The 14,067-nt window shown below is 44.3% G+C and overlaps 1 protein-coding gene across 4 annotated transcripts in view; it reads right to left on the bottom strand.

Annotated features, from left to right (window-relative positions):
• The window catches only part of LOC101800026 (gamma-aminobutyric acid type A receptor subunit rho1), a 30,702-nt gene extending 18,626 nt beyond the window's left edge, over positions 1-12,076 (bottom strand). For 2 of the 4 annotated variants that reach the window (XM_027454900.3, XM_027454902.3), the window contains exon 1: positions 11,549-12,076. Coding sequence is in view for 2 of the 4 variants with exons in the window: in XM_027454899.3 (XP_027310700.2) it covers positions 8,064-8,185 (122 nt within the window). In the remaining 2 variants the exon portion in view is untranslated. Of the gene's footprint in view, positions 1-8,063; positions 8,585-11,548 lie in introns of those variants that run through there. The other 2 variants (XM_027454899.3, XM_027454898.3) reach the window with 2 other exon arrangements.
• Between the last annotated feature and the right edge of the window lie 1,991 nt (positions 12,077-14,067).

Raw genomic sequence — 14,067 nt, 5'->3', positions numbered from 1 at the left:
CACATTTCCCACCTATAAATCATACTCTGTTTTCTCCAGAAGAGGCAATATACCTCTATTGTATTGTATATTGTACCTCTCGTATACACAGTGACCTATTTTACACTCTTATTATGATAATCTTGTTAAGATCTGAGAACATTTCTTCCTTGAGGAATTAAATACAAAACCAGTTCCAATTCTTCAGGGAAAAAACAAATTTGGAGTATTTTCCTCAAGAAAAATGTGAAGGGAAGTTGCTGAAATATATAAGATGTCCAGGGTTCATTCATACCAACATCTCCACATCATGTTACAGGCAGAAACCAGGTAAGGGGTGCTGGGCAAGGACATGGTGGAGAGGCAGGAGGGGCTGATGGAGGTGTGGACAAATGTATAAAATGGTCATGAAAGCACACTAATTTTTTACTTAAACTGGGAGAGTTACAAAGTTGTGAGCTGTAGACAAGCCACAAAAACTGAGAAAAATTAATCACAACAAGTATTTTCAGCTTGGCATTTGGCAAGCTCTTGTTTGCCTGTAATTATGTTGGGTCATTTGTCCTTCTGATTAGTAGGTTTAAAGGTGGTGTGGAAAGGTCACCTCTTGCTATTGCAGGTGGTTAAATCTTTGAAAAGAAATGGGGGGAGAGAGCTATTTTCTGTATTCACATCATGAAGTCTGAGAAATAGTGTGATTCAGAGCTGTTCTACCATCTTATTTTTGAATGACAGAAAATTCAATGAGAATGCCATTTTAATGCAATATTTCTTGAATATAGATCAGTTGTAAGATTCAAAATATCCTGAGGCAGAAGACACACAGGCACTCATTACATTTTGTGCTTCCTTTGCTCTTTCCCTGGTCATGAACTATGGCAAGAGAAATAAAAATAAAGGAACCCATAGCTATTGATTATTCACAAGAAACGCATGTCACCTGAGATCCTAGCACTGTGCCTGAGGTTGCAGCAATGAAATTCCCTTCATGCATCCAGTGGGTATACGATTGTTGGGTTTTATGGCAGGCACAGCACCAGGGCTCGGCTCAGTGAAAAGGAGGAGCAGATGAAGGGGAGCAATGCCGAAAGGTTCAACGTCTGCCCCAGTCTTTGAAGAAAAGACTTCTTTTGACTTGTGAGCACAGTGAAGGGCATGTTAAGGAATGTGTAGGTAAGCTGGGGGTATTTAAATCAACTCATGCCAATGGCACTTCCCCCGGAGCACCAGGAGTACCAGCTGATGGAGTCTCCAAGCCATTAGCAGGTACCTCTGAGGACTCCTCACACCCGGGAGATATCCCTGAGGGAGGATGAATACAAACACAAAACATAGCTTTAAGCAGGGATGAAAATAAGGATGCTGGAGTTCTGATGTTTGGAAAGAAACTGGGACAAATTCATGATCCATTTGTATGCCCCCCCAGGGATAATGAGATTATAAAGATCACTCAATGCAGATCTTTACAATAATTGACGTCAAAGCAGTCTAATGTCCTTCTGACAATGTAACTGGCCGCCTTAGCGTGAGTAAGAAGAAAAGTAGATTTGAGGGAGGTTTTTAAAATTTCATTACTAGACCTGAGAAGTATGGTGTAGATGAAACTGTGACTTTGAGCGTGGTTGAACGACCGTGGTTAGAGCAACTGGCGTTACCTTGCTGTCAGGCTGGGGAGACGTATTAGATGACATCTCACAGATTTCATCCTGGGAACTACTAGCCAGCATGTGCAATCATAATGCAGATGACAGAACCAGAAAACTTGTGCACGACAGCATGCTTGAAAGGGATACAGACACTTTGGGGTCTATGAATGCAATCCAAAGCAGCCCCAACATCAGTCCACCAACAATAGTCCAGCATCAAAGCAGTCCAGCATCAATAAGATGAATTTCAGTTTGAAAAAATATATATAAAGAACTGTGGAATACAGAAAACTAATTGTTCAAATTCAGGCTGGGGAGTAAGCAGCCAATTAGCAGTACTACACTTGTCTTAACTCCATACAGGGAAATCTCTCTGTCTTCATAAGGGCAATCAAAACCATCAATGGTTAAGGGATTTGTTTGCACTGCAAAAAATACAGGACTGTAATGATTCCATCGTTGGGACAGCGTTAAGAAATATTCATACAGGCACAGGACCAGAGAAGGATTTAAAATAAATGGACCAAAGAGTAAGAGGGTACCAGGCTTCCACCCAGAAGCAAGCCAAGTAAGAAAGTGCTGAATTAGCATTTAAATTGACCCTGGTGTCACAAGAGTGACAACTCTACACTTCGGAAAAGAGCTCCAAGTAGAATCTGAGAAGCTACGGGCACCTCCACCGGACAGATTGCCTACAATTGTAGTAAAAACCACCAATAGTAGACATCAGGGAAATACAATATATATTGAAAAAGAGCTAGGGACAGTTTGACTTTTCTTGAGGGATATTATGTCCTTTTTAGAGAGTTCTCCAAAAGGTTAATGTACTTGCAGTCAAGATGACACAGTACACCTGAGTTTCCAAAAAACTGTTGACAAGACCATCCCAGAGGCTGGTAGAGACACTGGCAATTCAGGAAGAGGGAATGACTGACATGAATGACTACAAAATAAGAAACAAAAGGAATAATTGAGAGTTTTCACCATGAAGAAAGGTTGTCATTATAGTCTCATGAGAATCTGTGGTAGGATCTGTGCCATTCAATAAATTTGTAAATGATTTGAGCATTTCAATGCTGTTAGCAACACCAAGCACACCCACATCTCACATACCCAATGCCCATAGCAGGGAAAAAAAAGAGATGGAGGAAGAGGAGGGAGACCGGGCAGCTAGGAGGTGGGAAGGGCTTCCAGGCAGCCTGAACAGGGCTCTCTAGATCAGCAGGGTGACAACTGACAAGCAGTAGGGTGTAATTATAGAAAATCAGGAGTGGAACGGTGAAGGTGAACAGGAATTTGTTGCTGACGGCTTTTCATAACACGTAATAAGAAGAAAATTGAAAGGAAGTAGACAAGCACAGCATGTCACTGTGAAATTCACTCTCACCAAGGGCTGAGAATGCTAAAAATGGAAGTGAGTTGGAAAGGTGTCTGTTCACAGAAGAAAGACCAGAAGGATCATTTCTAATGTGAGTCCAACCCCTGAATCGGAAAATCAAACACTTTATGTGTAGTCAGGAGGGATAAAACTGCCTTGCAGTACCTCTGGGTTGGTTTGCTGTTATATTTTTGTTTGGTTTGGTTTGGTTTTCATTGTAATGCTGGGTTGCAGATATGCTTTTGGAGCCTCTTATGTCTCCTCACGCCAGCTCAGAAAACCCACTGGAGTAATGGCAGGCCAAAAGTCAGTATGAAGCTGCTGATCCTGACCAAGTAACACGGTGGCAACGTTGACAAGAGATTTTATCATCAGTCACTCAGTAAAGAGGCACACAGTACCTGGGTATGTGAATGTAGCTACAGAAACACTGGTAAAGATGGTAAAGACAAGTTTTCTGACACAAATCACCTGAATAGAGATAGAAAGCTATGTGAAGTGCAGACCCGAAATAAGTACCAGAAAGGATGAAAGGAGGCTGGTGATAATGATGAAAGGAGAAAATACCATTTGCATAGAAGCACTGTTTGCAATGATAAGCAGAGTGAAGACACTTTCGGCTGGATTTTGAGAAAAATACGCAAGACTTCCAAGAAAATTGTCGTGCAGGATTGCAGTGACTTGAAAGAGAAATGTGTGGAAAGGGACAATGAGAGAAGTAGCAAAGAAATAATGAAGAAAAAGATAATGTGTATTAAAATAAAGAAAATGAGTGCTGTTGGACAGAAGAAAAAAGATTTCTGGCAAGTGGAAGAAGAGGAAAGACAGGCTGCTGAAGGAGAGGAGGAAGCTAGAGAATAATGCTGGATCAAAGCAGCAGGAGCAAACCTGGCAGAGCTGGGAGACGGGAATTGGACGTGCCTTGGGGCAAATAGCTGAGGCAGGTGAAGAGGAGGGCAGAGGAAGTCAGAGGCAAAATAAAAGAGAAGTTGAAGAATAGGAAGCTTGCATGGGGGAAGCAAAAGGAGTACAGGAGATGGAGGTGAAAGGAGGAAAGGGAAAGGCAAGGCACCAACAGAGATGGAGAGACTCCCGTCACACTGGCCTGAAGCCCACACTGGGCTCTGAAGGCACTGCCGGTGCCTGTGGTGTCAGGGCACAGCCCAACCTGCTGGCCTGAAAGCTCGGTGCCTCGGGAGCTGCAGGAGCTCTGCTGGGCCTGGCTCGCTGCTGATAAAGTGCTCGCACAGTCAGTGCTTTCATGGGGCATTTCACAGGCTTATCATGCACTCAAGATCTGATCAAAGACAGCTTGCGTTAGTAAGCTTTGTTTATGCAAATAAATGCTTTCAGGATCAATTGTGAAGATAAGATACAAAGGCAAAATTCTGGGACAAGAGAAGAGCTTAAGGAAAAGAAATCCTGTTAGGGCTCATGGATGAATTTATGAGGCCAGAGAAAGCCATGAAGGTAGGAGCTGCCCTAGGTGTAGTGAGGGTACCAGGAGAGCTACATGAGATTTACTGATGCTGAGCCCTTGAGAAAGGACTGGGAGGGAACCATGGCTGTAACGATGCAGAGTGGCTCCCCTCACTTAGGAAGAGTGCCACTAATGGTAATAGCATCAGAAAATGTCATAAAGATCCTTGGCCGTGAGAGGGACCCTGTGATGACAAGCAGAGGGCTTGTTGTAGAGGATGTCAACCAACTGCTGGCAAAGATAGTTCTCACTGGCAGAAATGTGAAGAGATAGATCTGGAAGACTGGGAAACGAGTTGCTATTTGGAGACCAGAGGGAGGCAAAATGATTATAATGCAGGCAGGGAATGGCAGGGACATGGCTAAAAACGTGAAGCCAGTCTCTCAGCTAAGATTAAACAAACACAGGCCGTAAATCTTGTACAGTGAAATCTCTTTTGCTGAGAGTTACTTGTCTGAAAGGTGGTTATAAAGCTGTCCAGGGAGATTTTAGTGTTAAAGGAGATTTTTTTCCCAGCAGTTAGCTCTGTCAAAGCAACCTGGGCTCTGCTCCAGGCCAGTTCTTTTCCTTTTGCTCATCCTCTCTAGCAGATTCTGCAAGTCTAATTAGCAAGGCAGGCTTTGGCCATTTTGTTGACATCATGATTTTGTGGCCTTTATGCTGTCCTTGCTGTGATCCCCGTGCAGCCTGGTGGCTCTCCAAGAGCAGTTGGGAAAGCAGCAGACAGCCCTCGTGCTGGCTCTCAGGGTTGCAGCCTGGGCCTGTAGGAGTTTTGGCACTGTGCACCTTGCGGGCCCGAATTTGGCTTTGCGAGCCCTACAGGATTTGCACATGGCTGACTGCAAACTGCGAGCAGGTCTGCAAGGTGCAAAAGGTTTTGTTTGTGTATTGCTGCTCTTTAAAGTGAAGTTCCTGTGAGGTGATTTGTCCTGGAGATAAGCAAAAATCAGTAGCCGAGTCTTTGACTGGCACACAGACATTTTTACAATGAAATAGAGGGTCGGAAGGCGCTGTAATAAGTCCCATGCAGTAAAGGTCTCAACATTGCTGCTTTCACTGTGTATGCATACTTTCACCTGTTCTTATTTGCCATATTCTTGTCACACTCCAAATTGTGTCCCAAAGCCTCATCAGCTATATTTAAAGAATTATTTTGGACCCCACCCTTCATCAAGGCTGTCCCGTCTCTTGCTAGAATGGCTGCTCTGGGGTATGTGCAGTGCCAAAAATTGTGGCAGTGTCTGACACCGTGTCTCCCATCCACCCCATTCACCCGGTCAGCAGGAGCACAAGGACTGTGGGATCAACTGGATTTGGGCAGATGAAAGGAGAAGCCCTGGGGCTTGCAACTGCTGAGGAAATGGTGAGCTTTTATTTGAAATCAGAGAGTCTCGCTGGAAGAACCTAACACTTCCATCCAAATAGACAAGCCAAAAGAGTGCATCTCCTCCATCAGCTGCACCACGAGATTCAGGAGCAAAGCTGGACGCCTCCCTCAAGGACAGCAGGAAGCTGGCAGCACACCCGAGGTGACAGGTCCCTGCAGCAGATGCCCACTCTGCCTGCCAGCACTGGTGGCTGGCACTGAGCTCTGGCAGGAGGGCAAGTGGATGGTCTCACGCCCCCAAAGGGCTTCTGGAGGCTTGAAAGGCCATGGGTGCAAACCGAGACAGCCTGAGCAGCCTGTGGCCGTGTGGAGCCTGCCTTTAGATAGATTTCCTCCATCAGCCTCCAGTGAGCCTCTGCAGAAGACAAAGGCTGCGGTGAAGGGATGGATTTCCATCCTGGTGCTTGCCTCAAGCCTTATGAGCCAGAGGCAGCAGTGCCTGAAGAGAAGTAAGGAAATACATTGCTGTAACTTCTTCTGCATAATGGATACTCAGGGCTGAGTCCTGAAGGGAAGGGAAGCAGAGCTCTTCAGGAGCAATCTTCACTACAATTTTCTTCTGATGTTATATAGGATCCCCCCTCACCCTGTTTTTCTCCGAGGCTCTAATTCTGCAATGGGAAAAGGCACTGACTTTGAAATGCAAAGGAACCGTGCCTTCTTCAAAGCTCTCTCATTTGATCAGCATTTTAATGTACACTGCACCCAGTCCTGCTGTCAGCCCTGCGAAAGCAGCGAAGGGGCAGAGTCAAGGTGTGGGAAACATCCTACACTGAGAACTTTAAGAAGCTTGAGCTGAACATATCTAAGAGGAGATATCTAAGCTTGAGCTTCGAAGGAAATCAGATGGATGGCCAGAATCATCCTTTCTGATCTGATAGCAGCTAAGGCTGTTAAACCATAGGTCTGACATGGCTTGTCCCATCACAGGGAAAGTGAGCAGTGTACTGCCAATGGACAACCTCTGGCCACGCACCAGTGCTGCTCCTCTCTCCCCATCAGCCCTCCCCAGCATCAGCACCATGCTACTGAGACAGAAATAGGCCAGAAGGGACCTCCCAGGCCCTCAGAGGGCTGCCCCAGGGGCTTGTCCTGGCACAGTGACACCACATGTACAAAGAGCAGGTAAAGAGGCAGCTCCTGTGTGAAGTAGGCAGAAGGGAACACTGGAAAATAAAAAAGGACCACGCTTTCCTCACTTAAAAGAACAGAAACAGTGACTATAGCAAAGCAGAAATTGCATAGGTTCGGTCTGTCACAAGCAGAGGTACACAACATTTGAACAGCGATCTAAATGTGTCAGCTATATCCTCAAAACAGAGCAAAAACAGACAGACACAAACAAAGGGGTTTTCCTCCAGGTGTACCTTGCGATGTGCCCAAATATAAAAATCCTCCTACAAAATTGCAAATAGTCTCCAAACAGAATAGAAGTAATCATAACTCAATTGCCCAATTGTAGCAAAAAAAAACAACCTTCCTCAATCAAAACCTCCTAAAATGGCTGTCTACAAGACAGAAGGAGAAAAACATCACGTATCCTTCTTGAGAGAGGGAGAGAGGGAAGGGAAGAACAGACTGAATATTTCCATTCACTTTGAATATCTCCATTCAATATCCTGCATGCTCTCCCTGTTTCCTCTGTTAACTGACCATAGCCTTGAGGCTTGCAGAGAGACTCTTTTTTTTTTTTTTTTTTTTTTTTTTTTTTTTTTTTTACTCTCAGAAGCTCTATAAACAACCAGCAAAGGAATAAGAAAATAAATTCTGAATCTTTGAATCTTTTCAAATCACATCTCCAGTCAATCTAATCTTCATAGCATACAACAGTCCTCAAGGACCTCACTTTCCTCTCCACTCTCATGTAAATACTCCAGCATATTTCGACCACAATAAATATAATAAAATGCTTCTTTTCTGCACCATTCCAAACTTTGAGATAACTCACAAACCCACTTTTTTTTTTTCTTTCTTTCTTTTTTGGAGGGGGAAGGAAAAATGGTTTTCACTATAGAAAATGCATTAAGAATTATTCATCGGCAAAAACAGCACAAGAAAATATTTTTGACTGAGAGATCACACTCTGCAAATGCAAACTAATTGTCTGACAGACATTATATCTTGATCTGAAGCATTACATTTTTCCACATTGTAGCTATTTGAATGTAAAAAAAAAATAATAATGAAACTCACCTGCCTTTTTTGTACGCCTCATGTATTTCTTTTCCTTGTCGGTGGACTCTGCATTCAGTGGATAAAACCCATCCCCACAACAGCAGGAAGATGCTAAAATGCATTTTCTGGACAGTCAACATGTTACCTGAATGTTCTGTATCCAGAAATAGTCCATACAAGAAGAAGAAAAGCAAAACGTAGATCCTGTTTCTCTTTTTAAGACATTATCGGTCTGATCGTTATTGGAAGGATGTTTACTCATACAAAAAATCATCCTGCAGTATTTAATCTGGACAGTGGGGAAAGCAATTTCCACTAAACCTATAAATCCCTCTACGTCAGATGGCAGGGATTTTCTAGCAGTGTTGAATGCATGTATTCTCAGAGAACAATTATTTTTTTTTTTTTTTTGCCCAAACAGGCTATTTTATTAATTGGTTTAAATTGAACCCTCTTCTGGTGCCTCCCAGAAGTGGCAGATATGCATTTCTGTCTGGTTAACCGCGGTGGTGCAGCTGATCAGACAGGTGTCATAAGTCATTTTGTAATCCCTGAACTTATCTGCATTGTGGTGACATTTGTTACAGGCGTACCACAGATTTATAAAGTGTTAATAGACATATGGGTTTGCAGCAAGAAGTCTTCGTTTCCATTTAGCTCTGCAAGAGCGAGCTTTGATCCTCTGTGGTTTTCTAATTACTTTAATAAACAGTGGTACTGTGGCTGGAGTGGTCAGTGCCCTCAGGGCTTGTGCCAGGTATCTCACTGCTGAGCAGGGTCTGTGGAAAGCATCTGGGGACACAGAGGGACAGAAGGACAGCCTGAGCACGGGGCTATTTGGGAGGATCCTGTCAAAGCAGAGCTGCTTTATGCCTGAGCCACAGGAGAGCTCCAGGGCTGATGTGCTGGGTCCCATGTGGCTAACAAAATTCTCATTTTTGCTACCGAAAATCAAATGGCATGGGCAGGAACACGTGGTTGAATCAGCCACATTGTCCATTCCTTTGGAGCTCACTCCCTTGCTGTATAGCCCACAGCTTCGTGTTTTCTCTCCTTCTCCTCTGTGCCTCCCTGCAAGGCTTTACGACCCTAGTCCCACTTGTGCCTTGTCACAATGTTCGTGTTGGTTGCTCTTCACAGATGTTGCCCTGAACTCTGCAAACACCACCAGCCTTGTCCCATCCATCCCTGTGCTGACAAGGCACTTCTTCCCCTGCTTGTTAACCAAGGATTTCTCTTGCAGAGCAGTTTGTCAAGTCACCCATCTCTTTTCATGAAAATCCTTCTCCAAAAACCCTGGGGAGATCTCTACCTGATCTTAGCTGCTGTGGCTTTATTAACTCCAGTGAGCATTTACACTGCCATGGGATCCACAGAAACAACACATCAAAAGCCACTAAAGTTTCTTTCCATCAACCGAGATTCAGGAACCAGGAATCCACTGAGGTTACTTGGTGCTACACGTAAGAGAAGGGAAACCTTCATCCTCTGATTAACAGGGGGAATTTACTAAGAGAAGATATCGAGAAAGCCAAAAAATGTGTTCAAATGAAATATATTTTTAAATATTATCCTTGAGTTTTGCTCAACCTTGAGCTTCAGTAGATGAAGAGTTAATGTTGCCTGCTTTCTTTATGAGACTAAGAAAAAAATGAAAGATACAGCACTATTTTCATTCAGGAGTTAGAAATCCCGTGAATACTGAACCAGAAACAAATGTATAATTTTCAATGAACAGTTATTTTCAGCAAATTAATCTGTCTTTACAACATGTAGATTATCTGGGAGCTGAATGCAGTTTCCTCAAAAGACTTTATTATTTAGGTTTATCAGGTGATGTGTTTGGGGAGAGGAGTGGTTCCTAGGGATTCCTAACAAAACCTTGTAAACACAAACCACTGCTTAGTTTTACTTGGTTTGATAATCCCATGCATTTTTTCCAGTTCACCCATCAAATGACTTCACAAATATAAAATTAAACACATCCTCTGCATTCCAGATTCCCAGTTAGTAGTAGCGTGAGTACAAGAACTAAACATCTACCCACGTCTGACAACATTCACTGGAAATTTTTTAAATGTCATATGAAAACTGCAATGCCCTTGACTTTGATTGCATCAGATACCTTGTAGACAGTCAGTAGCTGATCCAGGAGCAAATCAAGGAATGAGAGCGGACTGTGGAGATGAAGAAAAGTGAGCAAAATTGAGGTTGACAACAGGAAAGGCCATTTATTCCCTTTTTAAGGCATCTTTCCTGGAATACTTTTGTGCTTGAAGTTGGATACTTCAGTACTTTATCTGGGTTAGAGTAGGAGCTGAATGCAAATGATAATCTACTAGGAAAAAAAAATAAAATAAAATCTCAGGCAGCTGAAAGAGATGAAACTGAACAGGAGTGGTTAAAAAAATGCAGAGTTATTGCCTAAGCAGAAATGAATATGGTTTGAATACTCGTTGTTGGCTCCCACCCTAGCCCTGGGCTGCCCAAGGCCCAGCTCCACGTCGGTGGGTGCTGCTGGGTGCTGATGTCCGCACGTGGCTGTGCTCTGCCTCCCTTTCCCCACGGGGCTGAGCGTCAGGCCAGAGGGATGAAGCAGCAGAAAATGCATCGCTCCTATTTTTCTCGTTGCCTCCAGAGCAATGCAGCCCTGCAGACCCATCCCCAGCCCAAGGGAAGGGCAGATCCCAGCAGCCGTACCATGCATGGAGGCTTGGCCTTCACGGGGATGCAGCCTCCAGCTCCTGTGGAGCTCAGGGACCAGCTCAACACTCGCTGCCCCTGCTCAGGGGCTTTATCACTTCAGTACCTTCAGTCCTCAAAGGATTTCAGTGGGACCTTGGGCTTTTACTTAGTAACTGAGGCCTCTAAGTGCAGGCCTCACCGGCTGTCTGGGACTCTAATCCTGTGTTTCCTGGGTTTTCGCAAACAAATGATAAGAAATGTCAGAAAAGTAAATATTTCATTCTGTTTGACCCAACTACATTATTCCGGTTTGTTAAATCAACAAGTTTTGGGCCAACTAAAGATACTTAGCACTACCCACTTTTTCCATTTGGTCAAAGAAAAGCCAACTCTTTGCCTGATTCTATTTATAACCAGCCTATCTTCAAAACGAGAGTGTAGTCAGACCAAAAAAATGAGCCTGATTTTTTTTTTTTTTTTTTCTTTCTCTTCTTTTTCCTTTGACTCAGCTGCATACCGAGATCCTGACCTTGCCAGGAGTAGGAATCCAGTCTGAAGAGCAGTCTTGTGAGCCAGCAGCCAGCACTGGAAACCAGAAATGCTTTCAGTGCCCAAGAGGTCAAGGAACTACACGGTGTAGGTGTCTGACACAATGACAGCTCTACCCAAATCGTGAACCCAGCCTTCTCGTCTTTAATTACACAGAGCTTCAAATTGCACGGTGATGCACAGAATACACAGTGTACAACATCCCTGGAGCTATAACCAGACTGCAACAGCCACACGTAAAAGACCCCATCACATTTACATTTTCTTACCTCTTCCTAATGGGCGCTTGCCTTTATCGAAGAGCTTTTAAAGCAAACACGGGTGGATGTGTCGTGGTACCTCTGTTGTGATTCACTTTTGCAATAGCCGGAGGAGCAGGAGGGTACCAGAGTGATTGATAGGATGCTGTTTGACTTCTGGGAAGCTGTTTACCCTGTGCAGCTCTGTTTCTTTCAGAGACAGCACTCTGTGTCTCCAGGGCACACTGCCAGAGTACTGTTTGTTACTTCTTCAGCAGATTCAGTCATGGATGTTGTCAGAGACTCTCAAAATCAGGCTTAATACGAGGTTAGTGGGGTTTCTGCAGCCATTACCCTTGCCTCTTCCTAACAAGTGTATTCCATCCTTTGCGTCCCTCACAAGAGATATGTGCTCACCCTGCCTAAGCTGAAATACATCAGCTGGATACTTCGTACTTGTTGGATACAGGACCAGCTGCAAGAGGATATAAGCACAGACACCAAACAAAATTTGGACAACCTGGGGATGAGGTGGTGTATCCACAGTACATCTCACTATGGTGGTGTCAGCAGAGGTGCTGGTTATCCACAGTGCTCCCAGCATTAGTGTGCTCTCTGCACGACTTGAAATCAAACTCTCCAGACAGCTGAGAGGATGAGAGGAGTATGAATACACCTGTGTACACTGAGCTGACTAAAACCAAAGGAGCCTGTGCAGAAAGGGAAAGAAGATAATATTTCCTTTGCAGGCACAGGAGGCAAATGCACTCTTTTCCAATCTGTAACTGGATGGACTGTGGTTGTGGGGAGCAGAGACCAGGAGCTGTTGGGCAGAGTGGTGCATTTGGGAATTTCCTAAGAGGAAGATTTTGCTTTTTAGTGTTAAAGAGCAGAAAATGAGATAGCATAGGAGTTCACCAGGTTGGGATCATGCCACGTTGTATAGACACCAAGGATTTCATCATGAATAGCTTTTGCACTTTATTATCGCATTTGTGTTTATGCTCCTGTCTCTCTTGCACCTTGCTTATAACACATCAGAGCAGGCTCCCATGCTCCTCATGCCAACGCTGGGACTTCTGCAGGGAGTGGTGAGGACATTGGTGGACCTCAAGAAATCATAAATGCTAATGAATAATTAGGTTTCAACACGAGGTGAATGGCAGGGAGGAGAGAAGTGCCAATGAACCCATGACCCCAAGGCCTTCTTATCACAGAATAAAAATCAGATAGAGGCAAGGCACTATACATGTGCCTCTAAGCCGCTATAAATCCCTAAATGGATTGTGCACTGTATAAAAGGAAAGGGAAATAGGCCAAGCCTGCACTGGGCAGAAACCCGAAAGGCTACAGCAAACAATGTGCTTGAGTGAATTGCAGTGCTCTGGGACTAATGCCTCTGGCTGCTGTTCCTCACTGCTCAACAAATAACGATGCTACAGCACCACAGCGAGGCAAACCCTTCATACCGCTCCCGCTTCACTGCAGCTCCTTGCTCGGGGAGGTCTTTGTCCACCCAATGCTTTTCTTTTCTCCCCTCACGGTGTGGTTTTGTGCCTGGGGAGAGCCACTGGAGTTCACAAGTGTCTTTCTGTGGTCCTACACTCTGTTGGAGAGATTATGTGCGTTGCGTGCCGAGCCGTGCCCTTTTGTTTCAGGCCGTCCTGTGATTTCCTGGAGCTGGATTAGGCGGCTGCGTGAGCGCTCGGCAGTGGGCACCGGGCCTTTCATACAGAGGTTCTGCTGCTCAAACTGGGGGAAGGCTCTTTAAGAGGTAAAAGATAGATAAAAGAGACTTTTAAAAAGATATTTTGCTCTGAGCAGTTTTAAGGGGCTGAATTAAAATAGTGAAATAGGCACTTCATTGCCTAACACAGCCCATTGGAAAGTGCTGTTTTCTGATATGCTAGGAGGAGGCAGAGGTGAGATGCTGAGTGTTAAGGATTCCCCCAGCACTTCCCATACATCCTCATCCCCGGAGTGTACAACACACTCATTTACCAGGAGGGTCAGTACCCTTAAAGGGTGCCAGATTTGCTCCCTTGGAAGATCCAGAACTAAAAGAGATGAAAGGGTTCAGACTGAATTGAAGCTATGCTCTGCACAACCTGGGTAGGGACTAATTTTGCTCTGACTGCTAGATTCTGGTCTTCAGCTCTTCTATGGAGGCCACACCATTCCCCCTTTTTATTTTTATTTTTTTTTATTTATTTTTTTCAGTACGTACATTTCTAGCTAAAAGGGTTTCTCAATTTCCTCTTCTCTACTCGCAGCCCATCTGCATCACCTCCATCCAGAATTTATTCAGCATTATGCTCAGTGCACCTGCTTTTCCATCAAGAAATAATTCAAAGTGCTTTAAATAGACAGCAATGGAATGGAAGAAAAAAGGAGTCAGAAATCCTTATACCACAAACACAGACACTGACAGAGCCATCTCAAGGCAGAAGCTAATGCAGGTGTAAATAACAGCAACAGAACCATCGGCAGCAGTTCAGAGGAGGCAGAAGTGCTTAATAAGAGTTGTTCTGCCAATATTCGGAGGGGAT

Source organism: Anas platyrhynchos, chromosome 3 (assembly GCF_047663525.1).
Source record: "Anas platyrhynchos isolate ZD024472 breed Pekin duck chromosome 3, IASCAAS_PekinDuck_T2T, whole genome shotgun sequence".
NCBI classification, from domain to species: Eukaryota; Metazoa; Chordata; class Aves; order Anseriformes; family Anatidae; genus Anas; species Anas platyrhynchos.
The sequence above is the reverse complement of the archived record's forward strand: the minus strand, read 5'-3'. Positions and strand labels throughout refer to the sequence as shown.